Source organism: Trachypithecus francoisi, unplaced genomic scaffold, assembly GCF_009764315.1.
Source record: "Trachypithecus francoisi isolate TF-2019V2 unplaced genomic scaffold, Tfra_2.0 Lachesis_group8, whole genome shotgun sequence".
NCBI classification, from domain to species: domain Eukaryota; kingdom Metazoa; phylum Chordata; class Mammalia; order Primates; family Cercopithecidae; genus Trachypithecus; species Trachypithecus francoisi.
This window is the reverse complement of record NW_022681473.1, coordinates 49,462,469-49,484,750: the sequence shown is the minus strand read 5'-3', so window position 1 is coordinate 49,484,750 and position 22,282 is coordinate 49,462,469. Positions and strand designations below refer to the sequence as shown.

Below are 22,282 nucleotides of genomic sequence, written 5' to 3'. Positions count from 1 at the left end.
GCTGTGTGCCTGGCACCATGCTCGTCTATGGGTCTTAAGGCTTTTCAGATTTTCTATTTCTGTTACCTTCGGCAAGTCCCTTAAACTTTCCTGTCCTCAGTTCATACATGTGTTAAATAGACATCATCCGTTATGCCTCCCAGAGTTTGCAGGAGGAACAAATAAGATCAACATACTTCACAGGCTATCTGACATTCAACAATTACTTTAAAAGAAATAGTCATTAAAGAACTAAATATGTTTTTAAAAAAGAAATAAAGGTCTCTGGATCTAATAACGTGATGTCATGGAAAGAACTAGTTATTGTTGGAAGTTGAAAGTAATGCATGCACGTGTAAAAAAAAGACCTGATCATGCTAGTCCCCTGCCCGAAAACCATCCACTGCCCATCATCCACTCCCAAGGAGCCCCAACTCCTGAGAGCCTAGCCACCTCTCCATACCCATTCCTCACAGCCCTGCTCCCTGCCCCCAACCCCCAAAATATGCCCTGCTCTTCTGCCACACATGGATTCGATTGGCTAGTTCTTGAAGAGAACATATTCTCTCAGGCCTCCCTGCCTTTGCACAGAGTGTTCCCTCTGCTTGGAGAAGCCCCAGTAATTTGGTAATAGCTCGCTCGATGTCAGCCCCTCTGGGAGACCTCCCAGTCTTGTCTTTTTATCAGGACTGAGTTTTGTTCTCCCCTCTGATCCCTGCAGCACTTGGACGAACAGCTGATAGGAGTTCATTTTGTGAAGCTGTGACCAGTTTTCCAGTAGACCATGAGCTTGCTGAGGACAGGAGCCTGCCTGTCCTTGGTCCTTGTTTCTGTGGGGTCTATCCCAGTGCCTAGCACAGTGGCTTTGGAGATGGAAGGAATAGAGGGAGGTAAGTGGATGGACAGGAGTTCAAGTGCTCTATTCCTAGAGGGGGCATGGGGGTAGGTCTAGGATTGGTCACTATGAATAACCTGGAGAAATTCTAAAAACAAAACACACATATAGTTCCTGCCTTCCAAGATTCTGCTGTCGTGTGGCCCCCAGGCAAAAATAGATTTACCTTGCAGCTAGTGAAGTTTATACATCAAGACGCTTCACTTGCACAGCTCCTCCCAGGGACTTGGGAGAAGATCCAGCAATTCCTTTTTTTTTAGACAGGCTCTTGCTCTCTTGGCCAGCCTGGAGGGCGGTGGCGCGATCTCAGCTCACTGCAACCTCTACCTCCCAGGTTCAAGTGATCCTCCCACCTCAGCTTCCCGAGCAGCTGGGACCATAGGTGGCAATTTCTTATTCATAACTTTATATATATACTTTTAAAAGGACTCTCTAGATGGAATGAATTCAGACCCCACAAAACCTGGATTAACCTCTCGCCCCAGGATTCACAGTTTCAATACGCTTGTCAAGTGATTCTGATACACAGCCAGATTGGGCAATGACTTGCTACTCAATGGGTAATTCACAGACCAGAAGAATCAGCAAACATTATGGGTGGGCAAGTCAGAATGCAAAATCTCAGACCCCATCCCGACCTACTCTCTGTGAATCTGCATTTTAACAAAATATCTGGGCTGATTCATGTGCAAAAATTCATATTCAAAGTTGTGAACCACTGCTGTAATGATTTCTCTGAGAGAAAAACTATTTCCAGCTGTAAAATCACAGAGGCCTTCTTGGAGGAGGTGATCTCTGAACTGAGACCTAAAGTAGAGGCAGTATTTGGGTATGTGAAGTATTCCAGCAGAAGCAGCAAGCAGCATCAGTAGAATCCTGGAGATGGGGAGTATGAGGAGGGGTCGAGTAGACCAGAGTCTTCAGGCTGGAATCAGAGAAGACAACCACAGGCAAGTTGACTCAGGTGGGAGGGAGAGAGGGAGGGAGGCTGGGGAAGAGCCCACGTGCTGGGTTAAGGCCTTTGGATTCTAATTAAGTAAGAATGTGGAGGCTTGGAGTTTGGGTTCAGAAGACATGAGAGATCCAGCTGCAAAAGCAAAACATCCCCTGGGAGAGGGAAGCCAGTCACAGTGTTGATTCATGCTCAGGTACATTATTTATGCCCAAGCCTTGCGTAGAAGAAGTCAAAGAAGGGAAGGGTCAGGAAGCCAGAAGCAAGAACTGAGAATTCATGAGGGAGGTACTCATATTTTTTCCGACTCTGCAGGGTTGATGAGAGTCTCAACAGCATTCCCATCCTTGGCACTGTGCAATCAGGATATTCGCTGGCTGTGGCTTACAGAGGGGAAGGAGCTGGGTGTGGTCCAGGTTGAGTCCTGTGAATTCCCATCACACCTGCTCCCTGCAGGCTCTACTTCTGCAGCTTTCTGCGTTCAATTCATTCCCGCAACCCCAACAAAACCTACCTACAGGGTTGTTAGAAGGACTAAAGGGCATAATATAGCAAAGTACGAGAAATATATTGGGACCTGAAAAAATGCATGTAATCCTTTGAACCTTTAGTCAGAACTCATGACTTCCCTATGCTATCATGAGGTTCAATTTCTAACAGATAGTGGATTTTCAGTGAATGCTTAATCATAAAATGCCCAAAATACCAGCTAATAGGAAACTCATCATTTGGCCTTAGAGTGGGTTTTGTCAAGGCTTGAGGTCAAAGACATACTTTAACAATGCACATCAGTGATAATTTAATGAACATTTACTACATGTTGATCACTGTGCTAAGCATCTTACAATGCATCATCTCATTTAGTCCCATAATAAGATGATGAAAGGGAAGCTTGGAGATGTTGAGTGTCTTGCTCAAAGTCCCATTGCTATTAAGAGGCAGAGTAGGAGATAGAAGTCAACACCAGGGTGAGATCAAAACAAGTACTCACCTGTGAAGCCTTGTATGGGTGCCACAGGTGAAACAGGTTTCATTTGGAAATGTACATTTGGCTTATTCCATCCCCTCCCAATCTCATTTCAAATGTTAGGAAAAGTCAACACCCATTTCATATAGATGGAATTGTAGACTCAGAGTCAGAGACAGAAAACATAAGGACTATCTAGTTCAATGCTGCTCCCATACAGATGCAGAAATGGAGGTACAGAGAGGTTGGTTGACTTTCCTATGGTAAAACAGGATGAGAGTGTCTTACCTGTTATAGCTCATACATTAAGATAAAAACAAACATGTAAAAACACAAGATTATCTTGTTTTGTTCTATCCTCACTTCTTCACATCCTGTGCCAGGCATCAGCTCCCTCCTTCTCTTCCTTTTTCTTTACTCATTTATGTATTGGTTCAGCAAATATTTATCGATGCACTATTGTGAAGTTACATTCAGACAAGAGACAGTAATTTAGGAAGAATAATATAGAGCAAGAGAGAAAAAAGAAAAGAGAAGAACAAAAAAAGTAACAGAGAAAGAAGTGGAGAGAGAAATACAGAAAGAGAAGGAAGAAAGGAAGGAAGGAGGGAAGGAAGGAGGGAAGGAAGGAGGGAAGGAAGGAGGGAGAGAAGGAAGGAAGGAAGGAGGGAAGGAAGGTAGGAGGGAGGGAGGAGGGAAGGAAGGTAGAAGGAAGGAAGGAGAGGGAGGAAGGAAGGGAGGGATGAAGAGAGGGAGGGAAGGAAGGAAGGACAACATCAATTGGCCACTTTCTATTGGATAAGCACTTTTCCAAGCATTTTACATGTATTAACTCATTTAATTCATCCAGAAACCCTATAAGGTAGTCACTATTCTTATCTCCAATTTAGGATGAGGAGCCTGTAGCACAGAGACCTGAAATAAATCACCCAAGGTTGGAGGGCTGGAAGGTGGCAAGGCCAATATGCAAACCTGGCAGATCTGGCTCTAGAGGCCTTACTTGGGATCTATGCATGTAATCGTGTTATAATGTCCTCCATTTGCCCCAATGGCCACTGGAAGTGGATTAGAGACTTACGGTAAGAACAGTATTGCTTCTGAGAGACTTTATCATCTTTTCTCCGTGGAGAACCATCACCATGGTTTGTCATGCACCATCAATGCCTAAGGTGTGAAGGGAGAAATGTATTGCACATAGAACCATCAAGCAGAGGAACCTGGAGGGAAAAGGATCATGGAATTTAGAGCCATGGGACCCGGGGTTTATCTGTGTCCCTGCCACTCCCTAGCTATGCCATGGGATGAGTCAATCCATCTCATCAACTGTGTGGCTCCTCATGTGGAGAATGGGAATTATAGTCGATTCAACCCTATCTACTTCAGAAAACCAAATTAAAGTGAAAGTAGTTTACAATATCAAAGGCCAAAACCAGTGTGAAATCAAACACAACCACCAGTCTTTATCTCCTCAATTTTGTGTAGATGTTTATTAAAATAGAAAGAAACTCTGTGGGGTTGGTCAGTGCTGAATTTAGAATGAGGATGATGGAGAAAACCCAAAAAGGAAGGCTTAAGCGATGAGCTTCCAGTGGGTAACGGGAAGAAGGTGGATTATTTGGGAAGAACCAGAAAGGGCCCTGTGGATAGTTAATTGTCTTTGAATAAATGGTTATATTCATTCATTCATTCATTCATTCATTCAATTAGTATTTACTGAGTGCCTCCTATGTACCAATGACAGTGTTAGATACTGGGGTACAGTGGTTTAGAGAACAGATACAGTCCTGGTCCTCATGGAACTTGCAGTCCACAGAAAGTCAGACACTGAACAAAGATGTACAGAATTTAAATGCGTAATAATAAACTGTGACACATGCTATAAGACCAAGGAAAAGAAGAGTTACCTATAAGAGAGAAAAACAGTATTGGGTAGGTGAGGACACACTGAAGGACTCAATGTCCTAATTACTCAATGCCCTAATTATGGGAATCATTCCCATTCTTCCACCCCACCACTCACCAACTGCTATCTGAAAGGTCATAGGTCTCTGCTCCGTACAGGCATGCACTATTTTAATTCAATGAGCAATCTTTTGAGGGCCCAATAAAAGTATGTGGGTATATCCCCAGGTGTCAGGTGTCAGTCAGCCTGCCTTCATAGTCAACCCTGGCTGCAGCCCCCTTTGATGGGATCCCTGCATATCATTTGTAGTCCTATTTTACACGTTTAAAATACGTTCACAATAGTTCAATGATTCATCCAAGACAACACAGCTAGAAAGTCCAGACCAGGGTTTAGGACTTTTGATAGCAAATCAAGGGCTTTTTCTGTTCACACAGAATAAAATCCTGACCCCACCAGGTCCAGCATGTCATGGCTTTGCCTCATCTCTTGCTACCTTCCCTCTTCTTTACCATGCTTCATCCACACAGGCCTTCCCAGGATGCAAAAAGATTTTCCCTGCTTCAGAGGCTAAGCATCAGCTCTTCTTTGCAATGTCTGGAATGCTGTTCCTTGATTTTTTACTTGGCTACCATCTTTTATTTTTAAATCAGCTTTATTGAGGCATAATTATTATTATTATTATTTTTGAGATGGAGTTTCACTCTTATTGCCCAGGCTGGAGTGTAATGGCGTGATCTCAGCTCACTGTAACCTCTGCCTGTCGGGTTCAAGCGATTCTCCTGCCTCAGTCTCCCAAGTAGCTGGGATTACAGGCACACACCACCAGGCCCGTGTACTTTTTGTATTTTCAGTAGAGACTAAGTTTCACCATGTTAACCAGGCTGGTCTTGAACGTCTGACATCAGGTGATCCACCCATGTCGGCCCAAAGTGCTGGGATTATAGGCATGAGCCACTGTGCCCATCCTGAAGCATAATTTCTATGAATAAAATTTGCTCCTTTTCAGGATTCAGTTTGATGAGTTTTGACAACTATATAAATATACTTAGGCAACCACTGTTACATTTCCATCACCTTAGAAAGTTTCCTCCTTTGCAGTCCATCTTTTGCCTATACCCCAGGCATCCACCAGCTTCTTCCTTTTCATTTAAATTTCAGCTTAATTATCACCTCTTCAGAGGCCTTTAGAAGCAATGCCTTCCCTGACCATCCAAAAGCTCTCTTCCACGCTCCTCCTCCATCATCCTCTTTCAAAGAGTCTGGCTGTTCTCTTGCTAGCACTTATTACAAGATGTACCCATTTTATCAACGTAGTTGTTTGCTCTCTTTCTGTCTTCTCCAAACAACATAAGCTCCATGAGTGAAGAGTCTTTGTCTTTATTAATATTTGTAAACCCAGGACATAGTGCTCGGCACTTAGTCGAATAAATATTTATTAAATGCATGAATGAATGCATGGATAACTGGTACTGCAACCTTCTGTGTGCAAGTAGCTGAAGATTCATGGCTGAATCAGAGATGATTTCTGCACTTACGGAGCTCACAATCAAATAGAAGTCTTGCGACAGGCACACAGATAACACTGACACAGATAATCCCTAATGATTGGATAATGCACTACTATGTACGTATAAGGCATTTACTGTGTGCCAGGCCTTGTTCTAATTCCTTTGTGTGTGTGTGTGTATATATATATATATACACCCTCATTTTATCCTCATGACAACCCTATATGGAAGTTACTATTGATATTGCTGGTTTAAAGATGAGGAAAACTAGGCACAAGAAGGCTGAGTCACTTACCTCAGATCAGCCAGCTTGTGAGTGGAGAAGTCAAGATTTGGGATCATGCTTTTACGCAGGGCTGCCTGATCCATGCCCCAAGAGAGGGTCACATAAGACATCCAGAGAATACGGAGAAAGCTGAAGGCAGGCCCAGCTCAGACTCAGGTCAGACTTGCAGGACAGGCGATGTTCTAATCTAGAAACTGGAAACAGGGACAATTGTCTCTGGAAGCCCTACATCAGGTCCAGTTCAAGCAGCCAAAGACAGCCCTCCAAACCCAGGGGCAGGATTTTTAGGCCTCTAAAGGGGACTATAGCCAGATGGGGAGGGAGGCGCTTGCCCTAGTGCTCCTGTGTCCCCAGGGGTCCAGTTACTCCAGTAACAGTGCAAGCCAGAGCATCCGGGCTTCAGGTGGCCAGCTGAGTTGTTCCCACAGGGCTGCAACACGTATCCGTAACACATTGGGAACTGGGGCTCCAGGCCAAGGGGCCCGAGCGCCGCCTGGGGCTCTGGCCCCTCCCGGTGGCAGCTTCCCAGAGGCCTGCCGCGCTCGGTCTGCAGTTCTCCGCTGCGGACAGTAGGTGGCAGTGGGTCGTGAGAAATGGCCCTCGTCCGGCCCTGGCTGCGGAGACCCAGCCTGGAGAAAAACGTGGCTGGGCTTCGGCCGCCGAGCGAGGGAGAACCGCGCCCCCGGGGTGGAGCTTGGGGGCCGCCCTGGGACTTGGTGGCTTCTGCCCGAGCGGAGGTCAGCGAGGACCCAGGAGGCAGCGCCTGGATGGAGCTGGACGGGGAGGGCTCTGCTGGGGCTCCTAGTCCTCATGCGGCTGTGCTGTCATGGGGAGCCCTGGGGACCCTGGCACCCTCGTGAGGGCCCAGCCACCGCCTCCTTAGCCAGAACTTGTGCCCAGCGTGGGAATTTTATTCCTGAGCAAACAACTTTTTTTTTTTTTTTTTTTTTTAACTGAAGAAGAAACTGCCCTTCAGAGAGGTTAAGGGACTTGGCTGTGGCTACATGTCTCGTGTGTGGCTGTGCAGGTATTAAAACCTGGTCCTGTCTGACGAGAATCGTGCTTTTTTTCCACTGTGCCAATACCCAGTGAGGGATTCCCTGGTGTGAGCACCTGGGGACAACGGAGGTGTATTCTAGTCTGCATTTATAGTGAGGAAGTCGGCTCAACCAGGGTGTGGCCATGGGCCCCCACTCCCAGGCACTGTCCAGTGAGGGGGTGGCTGAGACGACCGCTGGATGGCCTTGGAGAGCCCTAATTCCCTGCCCAAGCCCTAACTATCCGGGCCCCCAATCCTGGCAGTCTCTGAGCATTAAGTCTCACCAGAGTTGCCCCTGCAGGGTCTGAACTCTGGATGCCCCCCACCTCTGTCTGCCTCTTCTTATTGTACTAGATCTCAACCCGTCTCCCCACCTCTGACATTTGAAAGCACTTTTACTCTCGGGAATTCGTTAGATCTTTACAACCACCCTGTAAGGCAAAAAAAAAAAAAAAAAAAAAAAAAGCGATGTTTACATTTATAGAAGAGGAAACCGAGGCCTCAGAGAAGTGATTTGCCAAAGGGTACCAAGCAAGCTCGCCGCTGAGCCAGGTCTTGAACCTCAGGTCTTCACAGCTGCCTTCTGCGACAAGGCGGGAGCAGCGCTGGTGCAGAGCTCTGGAGCGGCCGGCAAGCCGAGCAGCGGAGGCCCTTCCATGCCTCTTCGTCTCCCGGAGGCAGGCGGGGAGCGGCCGACAAATTAATTCACGCTGTCTTTACATTATGTATAATGCGGCATGATTTTATTTTGCTTCATTCCCGAAATCTTTTACAGTAATTAGTAGCTGAGTAAAATATAAAAATTAATGCAATATAACACTTTAATGGTAATAATACACCATCCTGTCTAATTAATAAAATCTGTTGTTTCCAAGCACGATTATTTATTTGACAAATTGATAGCACACATCCTGTTCATACCCTCTTTCCTAGCTCCCATCCTTTCAGTTTATCGAATAAAATTGTAGCAGGAAAATAAACAGATTGTCTTCTGACCTGACAAGCAAGTGAGAAATAAACCTCTCACTCATACATCCCTAATTGTTCTCAGCAATATCCTCTAACACATGTCCAGATTGGTTAAAAATGAATATTGATTCCTCCCCACTTTCTTTAAAAAAAAATTGCATCTTCTTATTTTAGAGAAAAGAGACCTTTCCTCCCTTTCCTCTGGGTAGTGTTTATATCGGGGCAGTTGGAGGGATGTAAATTTTGTGACTGTGTTCAGAAATTCTGATGGCCTTGCTAACAGAGTGAAGCGATTGTTCAGGCTATGCCAGAGAGAGAGAGACAGAGAGAGAGAGAGAGAGGAAGAGGGAGAGGAGGTAGGGGCTGCTCTGAGCCGCCACCAGGAACACTGAACCCATCGCGAAGGCTGCAGGAGAGGATCAGCAAGGGAGCAGGGAGCAGTGAGGTTGCAGGACTGTCATGGGGAGTTGGCAAAAACAAAACTGGGAAAGGGGATAGGGCAGGATACCCAGACCTGGCAGTATTTGCAGGTAGTACTAGGGAATAAGGAACAAGGTCCAGCATCATTATGTGTGGAACTTGGGATGAAACAATGATCTAATTACAAACCTGAATGCATGCTATGTTGTGTAATAAGGGGGCATTTTACATGCCAAGTGTTCAAATATGAAAGCATTTTAAGCTATATATAGGGCCTCAGAGACAGAGATACAGAGAGACATGGAGACAGATGGAGAAAAACAGAGTCAGACAGACAGAGCACGCAAGAGCAGGACAGAAAGAGAAAGAGAGAGACTCACCATCTGCAGGTTATTTTGCAGCACTTTTCTCTGAAAGAAAAATTATGTGATGTGATCTGTGTTCAGGGAAAAGCTATGCTATCCCCAGCTTTCAAGCTACATTTACTGTAATAAAAAAGGAAAAAAAATTTCCAAGTATACACAGGTGAAAAAAGTCACCCTCTCATGGAAACCGGCCTCAATACACAAAAGGAGAAACACACACACACACACACACAAACACCTGCTTGCACAACCCATGGATGAGTCTCCAGAGTCCTTCCTTTTGTATAGAAAAGTTCTACAATCCTATGTGCGTTATGTTCAACACACATACACACACACACACATGCACAATGCAGATATGTGCACATACCACCACTGCACGCACACCCTGTGGAGCCCAGACCCTTGAATCAATCCAGTCATGCCCCATTGGTTAGACTCCCCAGGCCACTTCCTGGGCCACCAAAGTAACCTCTACCTTCCACGGAAGTCTCAATACTCTGATTTTATTACCCACCCCCACCTTTTTCTCTTGATCCATCTTCCCATCCCCACCACCATTGTGCTAGTGCATTATTTTAATAATAAAAATAATAATTTAAAATTCTTCTAGGCTGGGCGCAGTGGCTCATGCCTGTTATTCCAGCACTTTGGGAAGCTGAGGCAGGTGCATTGCTTGAGCTCAGGAGTTTAAGAACAGCTTGGGCAACATGGTGAAGCCCCATCTCTACCAAAAATACAAAAGATTAGTCAGATTTGGTGGCGTGTGCCTGTGGTCCCAGCTACTTGGGAGGCTGAGGTGGGAGGATGGCTTGAGCACAGGAAGCAGAGTTTGCAGTAAGCCAAGATAAAAAAAAAAACTTCCATAAAGTAGATGCTGACTCCAGTTTTTGCCAGCACACAAGTATACAGAAGGTGACCAACCAGTTTGAATATTTTACCTTTTTTAAAGTGCTCTCCTATGAATTGTTTAAGGGCAAGGGTTACTAGGCTAACTTTACAGATAAGGAAACAGGTCACTTCTTTCCAAGCGGAAACAATTGGGATGTTCAGTGAAAAATCTTTACTGAACACTTAGGGTGGGTCAGATACTATTTAAATGCTTGACAGGCATTATTTCATTGAATCCTCAAAATAACTGTATGAGATGGGTCCAGTTATTACCCTCAGTATTATAGATGCAGAGTCTGATATTCAGAAGGTTTATGTAACTTGAGAAATTACACAATTATATAGTGCATATGTAATAGCACTGGAGTTTGAACCCACACCTGTCTGGATTTGGTGTTCCTAGAGCCATGTTCTAATTCCAGCTCTGATATTCACTGGCTGTGTTACTTTGAGCAAGTATCATTTCTGAGACTCAGTTCTCTTAACTATAAAATGAAGATGAAAATTCTCACCATTGATATGAAGGTTAAACGTGACATATATATACTGCCTAGCAGAGAGTCTCGGCAGGGATTAGGAGTTTAATCAAGTCTACTCTTCCCTTCAGTTTTACTTTTGTCCATCTTGCATTAGCCGCTCCCCAGAAGTTACCTGAAATATAACTCAGTTTGTTGGGGCTACACCCAGTTGACAGCTTGGGGCTTCAAGCCTTTGTTTCACCATTTTCAAAATAAGGAAATAACAGATATTCATGAGGATAAACTCAGTTAAAGCATAAGCAGCCAGCACAGTGCCTGGCACACGGATGGTGCTAAAATACATATTTGTGAAAGAAAATAAGGGAGGAAGGAAAGAACCAGGATAATGGTGCCCAGGTACTCAAAAAGAACTTGCACCCAAGCAGCTCTTAGGACCCAGGGACTGGTCCCACCAGGCTCTGCCAAAGGGTGAGCAGGAATGTTCCAGCAGACAGTGAATGTCCTATGGACCTGCTCAGTGCCACTGATCAATATGTTTTATGATGGATCTAATTAAGCTCTCTAATGAGGGATCACAAGATAACAATTTATCCCAGAACCATCACTCATTAAAATGCTATTTCAGGAGATGACATCGTTCCAGCCTTAATTGGCGGAGTTCGCGTGACTGGAATCCCTTGGGAGCAGAGATGCCCCTTGTCATTTACTCGTCACCTCTGTGGTGAGGGGGCTTAGAAGGGCCCTGAGAGGCACATGAATTTGTCAGGCATTGCCATAGCCCAGGCTCCACCTACCCTGCTGCAGGTGGCTTTCTGGAGTGGGTGACTCAGCAGGTCACTGACAGGAGCCTGTGGCTGTGCAGAGGCCCGGTTTTGGAATCAGAAACCCAGAACTTTAGTCAGTTCCCAGAATGAGTCAGGAAGCCTTCGGAAGTGACCATTTCCATCAGCCTCAGTTCCCTCTTCTATAAAGAGGCCTTCCCTGCCTGCCTTCTGGGTTGGTGGAAGATTTAAGGAGATCATGGAAAGGCTTATAGAGCAGTGGAAAGAGCACAGACTTGGAGGTGACGTTCTCAAGGTTCAAATCCTTGTTCTACACCCACTGGCTGTGTGACTATAGACAAGCTACTTAGTGTCTCTGAACCTTGATTTCTTCAATAATAGTGCCTAACTCAATAGGATTCTTGGGAGGATTTTAAGAGCTTTATAATCAGCCTGGTTTCTGAGGATCCCAGGGACACAGAGATGGAAAGGCATGGAGGTTTTCTGAGGGAGCCTGTAATGCCTTAATATCAGAATAATATCTGTGTCAGGACAGATTACAAACCCAAAGAGGACCAGAAAAAGCCATGGTGGCTATACCCACAAGGGAGGAGGAGGCATTGAGCTAGATATTGAAATATAAGAACTTTCCTAGTTGCAGAATAGAGGAAAGGGCATCCCAGGATGAGTGAGCCCTCAGCAAAAATAAGCAAAGCACCGGGGTTGGAAAGAGTTCGTGCGTTCAGAATGCAGTAGTGCTCCCTTCTCCGTCTAGAATGCCTGAATCCATGTATAGTACGAAACCCTGTATAAAAGACATTTTTCCTATACATATTCCTATGATAAAGTTTAATTTATATATTAGACACAGTAAGAGTTTAGCAACAACTAATAATAAAATAGAACAATTATAACAATATAATAAAAATTAGGTGAATGTCATCACTCTTTCTCAAAATATCTTATTGCATTGCACTGTAAGTAAAACAAGGGTTATTTCAACACAAGCACTGTGACAATAGGTCTGATAACCCAGAGGGCTACTAAGTGACTGTCGGGCAGGTAGGGTATGCACTGCACAAAGGATGGTTCATGACCTGGGCAGGGCCAAGATTTCATCATGCTGCTCAGAACGGCATGCAATTTAAAACTTGTGAATTATTTCTCTCTGGAATTTTCCATTTAATATTTTCGGACCGCAGTTTACCACGGGTAACTGAACTGTGGAAAGCTGCTGCATCATCCCGTTGCGGAAAGGCAGAAGGGCAAAGCAAGCAGGTGCGGAAGACATCGCGATGCTCCAGAGCTCCCTTTTTACAGCAATCCGTACTTCACTCCCATGGTAATGGCAAGAATCCATTCAGGAGGGCTCCACCCTCATGACCCAATGACCATCTAAAGGCCCCACCTTGCAGCACTGCTGCATTAAGAACTAAGGTTCCAACACATGAACTTTTGGGGGATGTATTCAAATCGGAGCACCTTGCAAAGTACTTGGATTTCATTATAAAGGTCACTGAAACCTCACATTGGGTGAGTTTAATGAAGTCTCATTGTAGAGCTTGGACCTCAGAGGAGGAGAAGGGAGGAAGATTGAGGTGCTTCTGCCAACAAAGGTGGCTTGGAGCCTTCAGAGCAGACCTCATGTTTCCCAAGACCAGGAAGAACAGGGCCCCCATGTCATAAGTGCCATAGACTTGTCAGGAGCACTTGCAGAAACCAAGACGGCAATGGTGCCTTGAATTTTGGACTTCTTCCCTACCAGAGAAGGAGACTGGGTGTGGGGTGGCAGGAATTAAAACTTGTAGAGCTTCTATCATGCATTAGGGGATGCATTAGGGGATGTAGCATTCGAGTCTCACAACACTCGCCATCAGATGTGATTGTCCCCATTTACTAAATGATGAGTTTGAGTCTCAGAAAGGGTTAGTGCCTTCTCCAAGTTAACCAGCTAGTAAGAGCAAAGTCAGGATTTGAGCTATGGTCAGTCGGTCCCAAACCAGTGCTTTTATGACTGCATGCTTTCTCACTAAGCACTGCCACATTTAGGACCTCCATTCCTCAGGTTTGAGATGTGGGTGACTTAGCTCCATCTTTCAGAAGGGTAGCTTGAGACCCAAAGAATTCTTCAAGAAGCACCTTGCCCGTGGACACTCTATATGAGATAATTTTCTGATAGAAAACAGAGATGCAGTTTTGATCTGACAGCAATGGCATTGAGGAATGTTTTTCCTGGAACTCTGGGATGGATTGTATGGCCTGATTCCAATTTACCTTTCCAGAGGCCATTAGCCTCTGCTCATTCCTGACTCCTGGGGCAGATGTGAACACTCCTGGATCTTTAATTTTTGAGAGAATGTAGGAGGGGGCTGATGCTATTTTCCTATTGCATAATAAAATTATTTCCTTAACAAAAAAGGAGGATCCACAGTTTCCAATTCAAATGCTTTTTTAAAAAACAGGGGGAAAAAGTAGCAAAAAATAGTTGAAAGAATGCACCCCTAAATGTGAAATTGTTCAGAAATACATATTTGTAATAGGATTCAAAGTGTTCATGACAGCTACTACTTACAGTGTTTAAAAAGTTGCAATTAGTACCAAAAGGCTTGGATGAAGAAAACATCCTATCATAGGCATATTTATAAAACAACTTCCATCAGCCAAAGGAAAAATGGACAGAACTCTATTACAAGCTTTTTATATTTGAAGAGCAATTTCTAATAATATATCTAGAAGCCATTTCTGAAATTGACTTAGTGTGCATGATCTGGGATTAATGTTTTCTGCAAAATCACATGCTCGTTTGAACGTAAACATTTTGCACTTCCGTTCCACCTCCTGGTTCAGAAGAATGCACCTCTAATGTGTAAAGTGATCTATCAAAATTAATTGTGAATGCCCTAATCCAATCAAGTCCACCTCATTAGGCAAACATTTAAATTATTAAGTTAAATAGTGGGATATTTCAATATAATCTTGTTATGCTATTTTTATGGCAGTACAAATGCTGTCTACAGATGGGCTCTGCTTCCCAGCCTCCTTGCTATTGTTGATGAGCTCACCATCTCTGTTGCTGGATTTCACACGTGTGTAATATTGGTCTAGTCACAATCCTGCATTCCCTCACTACCTCAGCAGTTACTGATGGAGCTCCTACTGTGTGTTAAAATTTGAAGGCTAAAAAAGACCTTCAGAATAATCTAGTCATTACTTTTGCAGATACAGGAACTGAGATTCTGAGAGGTTGGGTGCTTTTTTATGGATCACGGAGCAAATTTGTGGCACAGCTACTGGTAGAACCCTCTCTTCTTGATTCTGCATCCAACCATCTGCTTTTTTCTTCTTTCCTTGTCCATTTCTCTCTCTAATTCAAACATAAAGATGTAAATAAAATGGATCAGATTCATGCTGTTCATATTTTATATCATTAGCATTTTGCAAAATTATTCTTTTTCCCCCCATTTAATAAAAGATATATTCCCAACCTGGTTGCTCTTCACAGAGCTTTAAATAGCTTGTCCTTTCTAAATTCCTCCAGCCAGCAAACAGCTATTCATCATTCCATAGTTCCTTGAAGGCCAGCCCAACAGAGACATGTTTGGAAGAAATAAGATCTTGATGTCTCAGCCTCCAGCCCCTAAATTAGACTCTGGGTATGTGCATATCGGGAGGAGGAAGAACAAAGGAGTAAACAAACAGGAACTAAAGCAGGCTTGAGGTCTAGCCATGACCAGGGTCCGGATACCCATATTGGGATCTTCTTGGGAGCTAGAGAACACAATCCTGTCCTCAGCAGACCCCTTGCCCTGCACCCCAAGGGAGTTATGTCTATGCTGTCTAAAGATTCAGATTTCACACTGACTCCGAAGGTAGGTCTAAGGAACCCTTAGACTTTACCCTACTTTTGGGAACGAGGTGAAATGAAGAACTTCCCAGTGTTCTCCTTTTACTCTCTGGTTCAAATGTAGACAGCATTCTTTATACCCCGAGGCATGGCTGAAACAGGGATAGAACTATCAAAAAGATATTCTGAAGGGGAACTAAACTCAGAAAGTGCCATGAATTCAAATTATCCACTCTGCAGGTGGCTTAGGCCCCAGGGTCACGGTATGACCTTAGTGGGTCCTAGGTACTCTTATTTTCGTGGGTTCTTTCTTCCATTTAGATAAGTAAATAAACAAATTATATTTTATGACTACATTAATATAAATAAGACAATACTAATATTATAAATTTAAGCATTTTCTTTGACCTAAAATGTCCTAAAATTCTCTGATTTTAAGAGAATTAAAACATTTTTGTAGGCCCCCTAAATGTTTGCAGCCCTAGGCACTCAGTCTACTGTGGCTAATGGATAGAGTAGCCATGCCAGACCCAAGGAGAAAGAGCCTCCCATTCTGCCTCCATTTGGCAAATGGATTCTGATCAACACCAACACCCTGGAAATATCTAGCTTCCTCGGATCTGGACAAAAGAGAAGAGGCTTAGCTCCTGTCCTCTTACTTTCCATAGCCTGTCTGGGGACAGATTGAAAACCACTGGTGTAAGAAGTCACCCTTCTTAATACCATTCAAACTTAGGTGCTTCAAGGTTATCACTGGAGAGGAATGAGCTTTGTTCTTTGTTCTCACAGTTTTATTCCTTCTGCCAGCGTTAACACTTGTTCTCTGTGGAACCACATTCTTCATACACTAAAACATGGCTCAGTTAGGATTAGAGCTGTCAAAAAGACCTTCCCAAGGGGAAAGCAAACGCAGAGAATACTGCAAATTCATGATGCAAAATGACCCTTCGGAACAGAGGAAGTGGGTACATAAGGCTCTGCAGAGGAACCTGAGTACTCCTTGTTTCAAAGACTGTAGAAATTGAAACTCTTACACACTACTGGTAGGAGTGTCCGTTGTTACAACCACTTTGGGAAACTGTCAGTATCTATGAAAGTTGCATATGTTATACAAGCCTAATGGCCCAACATTTTTACTCCACAGTATTAGATTGAGCCATATTAAATTGTCAGTGTTTGACTTTTTGATCTACAAAAATGTCAGCTTAATTTGATTCAGTTTTATCTGTAGCCAACAGAAAAACATACATATGCTCATCAAAAGTCATGTATAAGAACGGTATAGCAGCGCTATTTATAATAGTCAAAAGCTGGACACTACCCAAAAGGCCGTCAACCATAAAATGCATAAATAAATTGTGGTTTGTTCCTATAATAGAATAGTACATGCAATGAAAATAAAGAAATTACAACTCCATATAACAACTTGGCTGGATCTCACAAACCATGTTAATTGAAAGAAGCCAAACACAAAAGGATATATATTGTATGATCCCATTTATATAAATTTCCAAGAGCAAATAGTACTAATCCATGATGCTAGGAGTCAGAAAGGGGAATAGGTATGGCCCTAAAAGTCCCATGAGGGGCATTTTCTTGATCTGAGAGCCAGTTTTATGGGTGTGTTCACTTTAGAAAACTCATCAAACTATAACTTACGATTTGCACACTTTTCTATATGTATGTTTTCCTTTCTTAAAAAGTTTACTTAAAAAAAGAAGAAGGCTGCAGAAGAATGCAGGCAATTGTTCAGGCAAAGACAACAGCAGCTGGCTTCAGGAGGGTCTACCCTCCTGCCCTCCAGTTTTTGTTGTGGACTTTTTGATTGCTCACTAATATAGGCTCTCCTTAATCTCACTTACTCCTCAGCCCAACATCAAGGTGGAACCTATTATTGTTCATATCCAGTGGATGGAGAAACTAGGGAAACAGATGCTTTGAGAGTCTAACTCTCCCAAATGCACACAGCCATTGTGTGAGAAGCCACCACCTGACTCCTGAACAGGGTCTCTCCCAAGCTTTCACTGTGCAGGTCCATGATCCAGACTCAAAGTAATTGGGACCATGTGGGACACTCAGAAGTCACAACTCCCTATGATTTGGATGCAGATCCCACCTCTCTGGATCCTGCCCATCTGTAGACAGCATTTGTACTTCTCTAGAAGAAGGTTCCAGTTCTTGTCCCTGCCCACCAGCCTGGCTACCCATGAACCTGGGAAAACTCTTGGTGAGGGCCAGGGCTCTCAGTGACTACAGGTTGCTCACTCAGTCTGGCAAAACCATGATTTTCTCTGTGTTCCCTGACAAGTCTAGGCCCAGCCAGCCTGCTTGGGCCTTGCCATCCCTGTGGCATCTGCCGGGGGCATCCCAGTTCTATCTTCTTGTGCTTACTGCTCTTTCTGACTTCTGTTCTGAATGACCCTGTAAAGGTGTCTGTGTGGATTTATGTGGAGATAGAATATATGGAAAATGATGCAGCCCTAGGCCACAACAAAGGCAAAACTCAGCCTCTGCCTTCTTCTCTGACCACTAACTTGACCTTCCCCAGCCCTAGCTCTTCCCACAGCACTGTTTAAGGTGAGTGTGGGAAGAAGTACCAAGAATAAAAGCAGAAAAGAGTGTTTTCTGAGAGAGCAGTGGGAGTCTGTTCACATGCTCTTCCCCTTTCATGTATACAACACCCCTGGGAATTGGGTATCATCATCCTCATGGTACTGCAAAGGCATCTGGGAGCCCAGGAAAAATAAATGCATGGGCTGCTGTTTTCCTTACATGGGACGATGATGTAGGCAGAGAAAACTGGTGAATACCTAAAGGCATCCAACTTCTCCTCTGTCATGGTTTGCATTCAGTACTCTTGAGTGTGGACACACTCATAGACGGAGCTTGCTATCTACTGATATTGGTTCAGGTCATGGCTGCAATCAGTACCATTAATAAGGCACATGCTGCTTTTCTAGAAGAATGAAGAAGGGAGCCATTACCTTCTGTGACGGGCAAAAGACATTGTATTAGCAGGTGAGAGTTCTGGTTCCAGCTCACCCATTTACTCTGTGAGACTCTGGAAACATTTCTTCCCCTCTCTGTCCCTTAACTTTCTCATGTGTGCAATGAGGGAACGAGATTTGTTGATGTCTGAGGGTCGTCCCACCTCTAGTACTCTGGCATCTTATAAGGAGGTGCTCTTTGATCTGGATCATGAGGTACTGACACCACTGAGGAATCCTCTAACTTTCCCCCAGGACTGAAAAGACCGGAAGGAACTTGTCTCCTTGGCCTCTGACTGGTGGGCATCTGAGTGATGGAGACAGGCACAAGCCTGGTCTAGAAGGAATGAGGGACAGGCAAGTTCACGGGTAGCTGAAAGTTTCTGTCGACCAGGAGCCACCCAAGTCATGGGATGTTAGAAGGACCCAAGAAGGTGGATTCTGAAAGGGGAACTAGAATAGCACTGGATTCATGTCCAAACCATTGCTGTAGCCTCTTATTTTATGTGTACACCTCCTGACCCCCACTCACCCCAACTGTTTCCTATAACTCAGGGTTTCTTAATCTGGAATTCATGCCCTTTGCAGTTGCTTGCAAAATAATATGTGTAGGCGAGTATGAACATTTTCCTGGGCGCAGAAGCTTCCATTTTATTCTCAAAAAGCTTGGACACACACATATACACACAAAGTTAAGAGCCACTCTTCCAATTTAAACACGTCCTTGCTCTATCCCCACACTGATCCAGGCCCTTGTCATGGTGTTTTGGGCTATTGCAACCACTTCCTAACTGGTGTCTGTGCCCCCAGTCTCACATTCCTCCAATCCAGCTTCCACAGAGCCTTCAACATCACTTTCTTCAAACTTTGTCTTAACCAAACCCTTTTTATCAGCTGTAGATAAAGTTCTAAATGTTTAGCCCAGTTGTAAGGTCCTTTGAAATGTGGCCTCTAATTCCTTCTCCCGTCTCACCTCCTGACAACCCCCTTCCTTGTGCAACTTTAACTGTAGCTTCACCCCAGGACATCACGGTTCTATGACTTGCATGTTCTATTCTGTCTGAGAGGAATGGCTTTCCCTCCCCTCATTTGCTAAACTTTTAGGATATAAACACCATGAGAAAAAGACTTTGTTTTGTTTATCATACTATCCAGATACACAAAGTGTGTCTGGTATGTGTAGGTACTCAGTAAATATTTGCTGTGAATGAATAATTGGATAAATGACTCCTTTGGGATTTATACCAAGAGTCTCCACCACTTGAAGAATTCTCTGATGTCATCAGTGGAGGTGGTCATTCTATTGGATCCATGTCTCACTGCATTGCAATTATTTTTTATATTCTATGTGAAATTATTAGGTAACATTATAGGTGTCATTGTTAATATATATCACTGAACTGTAAACTCTAAGTTCACAGACACAGGATTTTTTTAATTAAAAAATAAATCCCCAGCATCTAGACCAGGCTGGCTGGCCAGTTGCACCAAATAAATGTATCTTAAATGGATGAAAAAACAAATGAATGCCTGCTCAAAACTCAAATGCCAAAGTCATCTTTGCCCCATCAAAATATATCCATTCTTCAAGCTCTGACTCAAATTTGACTTCCTTTCATGAATCACTCCCTTCCCTTGTCCCCAATTTAATGTGTTTTCTAGCTTCTCCAAGCCACCCCTGGCATTTTGTTGAACTTTTTGTGGACTAATTTCATTCTCCCCCGAGCGGAGAACTTAGCACGATGCTCTCTCCTATTAGTCTTGCATACTCCTTGAACCCTGGAGACATATCTATTCTGTTCTGTGGCCACTCCCACCCTTGCCTGCTGACCCAGCCCTAGCACAGTGCTCAAAACTGTGATACATGACATGAGATTTTTGTTCAATTGAATGGCTTCCCCACATGCCAATTTTTGGCTAAATCTACAACTTTCTCTCATTAGACATGTTTCAGCTTCAGTTCTTCTTAAAATCTCCCTTTACAAAGAAGAAAGAGAAAGAACCACTGGCCAGTGTGGGAGCTTCTGTGGAAACATTCAGCTCCTTGCATTCTTTCTGTGCACATACCTCAAACCAAGACTGCTCAGAGGAGGGCCAACCAACCCCCGCAGGAAACCCAGCACACTCAGGCATTCACACTTCAGAAAAAATAAAGATGCAAAACAGGAAAAAAAGTCATTATGGGCTGCATCCATTGCACAGTAAGAAGCACTAATTATTCTGTGTAGCCTGAGTTTTTCTTGGTAGGCAAACTCTTTTGAATATTAACAAATATTTATTTAGGAATTAATAATTGACATCTATTAAAGCATAATTTATGGAGAGTGAATTCCTCTTGGTTTGGGTTCCCACTGCTCTACTACATCTGGCTGCTCCAGAAGTGACTCTTTCTTTTGTTAGAAGCAAGACACAGGGGCAGAGCACAAGCCAGGGCCAGGGACGCGCTTCAGTGACTGCATAGAACAAAGCACAGTGGGAGGGCATCGGGTTATATACAATTCAATTGGAAAACTGGCTGTAGACCTGACTCTGCCACTCCTGTTCCTGTGGCCTTGGGAGAGTTTCTTACCCTTCAGAGCCTCCTTTCCAAGGCTAAGAAGCAGACGTCTTCGTGTCTACCTGTATTTAGTTGGACATGCCTGGTTGCAAGTAAATAAACTATTCTGAGTTGGCTTGAGCAATAAGGGGGAATTTGGGGAAGGAGGCCAGGTCATCTTCTGGAGCCCTGACAGGGACAGCGCTAGGCCTCAGGCACCCCTGGAAATCAGGGCTGCTAAGCCCTCTGCACCTTCTCCGCTTCTCATCTCCACTCCTCTCTGTGCCTGCTGTTCTTTTCCTCTGTTTTCAGATTTCCCCTACTTCTTTGGTTCCCTGGCAAAATCACAGCCTCCTCAAAACTCCTGAGCTTTTCTGACACAGGTTTAACCATAGAAGACAGTGGAAATATATTTGTCTCCATTTCCATGTTGCCCCTGTGTGATGCTGACTGTTTAGTGGCGGGATACCAAGCAACCATGGACAGGGTTTCAGGGTCACAGTCAATAAAATGCTTTCTACGCACCACCATGAATTTATGTACTCATTCATTCATTCATTGAAGGACCATTGACTGAGAGCTCACTGCGTGTCAGGCAAGGTTCTGGGTGTTAGATATATGGCAGTGAGTGAGGGAGAAAGGTGTGTGGATCAGAGAGGCCACTCTTAGGACAGGCTGTTCCAAGAGAAGCAGCAATGCCACAGAATCAACAGAAAACCACTGCAAGGCTATGTGAAAAGCACAAGTAAAGTTCGAAGCCTTTGCAAAGTGTAAGAGGTTATTACGATATTAGACATTTTAAGGGAAAACTGTAAGAAGTTTAAAATGGAAAAAAAAGGAGGGAGGGAGAGAAGAAGGAAGAGAAGCAGGTAAGTCCACAGAAACAGAAACAAATGGAAACAACAGGGGGGTCAATGCTGACCCAATATAAGAATTATTTTTTCACTTGGAGGCTTTGAAAAATAAAATGAGCAGTGGTGAGCCCTGTATCATCGGAGAGTATTCAAGCCAAAACTAGATGATCTCCACTCGGGGCCGATGTACCCATAAACCAGGCAAGAGATAGATGTGCCTTCCCATTTCACAGTCCTGAAATCTATTTTCATAGTCAAATTCAAAGGTTTCAGTTGATTCCACACATTTGGCCTTCAAGGGGAGAGGCAGCTTGTTACCTTTCCTGGCCTCCCAAGACAAGAGCTTATACCTCATTTTAACATTAAATAAAGAACAGCATTTCAACTCCTCTGAAATGCAAAACTGTGAATTTGAGTGAAATATGCAGTTTTCATTATGTTAAAAGATCTACTCATTACAATCAGGATAAGAGGATATGAATAAGACAAATTGATCACCACTTTAAATGTATTAATCAGCTTGCAACTCTTGTCACCAGTCAAAACAGAGCAGTCAGACATTTATTCTGTCTCAGTTGTACTGTAGAGCCCATCGAGGAGGTCACAGAGTCAGAGTGCCTCCCTGTGCCGTTTACAGGAAAACA

The 22,282-nt window shown here is 43.9% G+C and overlaps 1 protein-coding gene across 1 annotated transcript in view; it reads left to right on the top strand.

The window, feature by feature from the left end:
- The first annotated feature begins 718 nt into the window (after positions 1 to 718).
- LOC117080346 overlaps positions 719 to 22,282 on the top strand; it is a 61,486-nt gene continuing 39,922 nt past the window's right edge. The window contains exon 1 of the mRNA XM_033205329.1: positions 719 to 869. Coding sequence (XP_033061220.1) covers positions 764 to 869 — 106 coding nt within the window. The 5' untranslated portion in view covers positions 719 to 763. The remainder of the gene's footprint in view (positions 870 to 22,282) is intronic.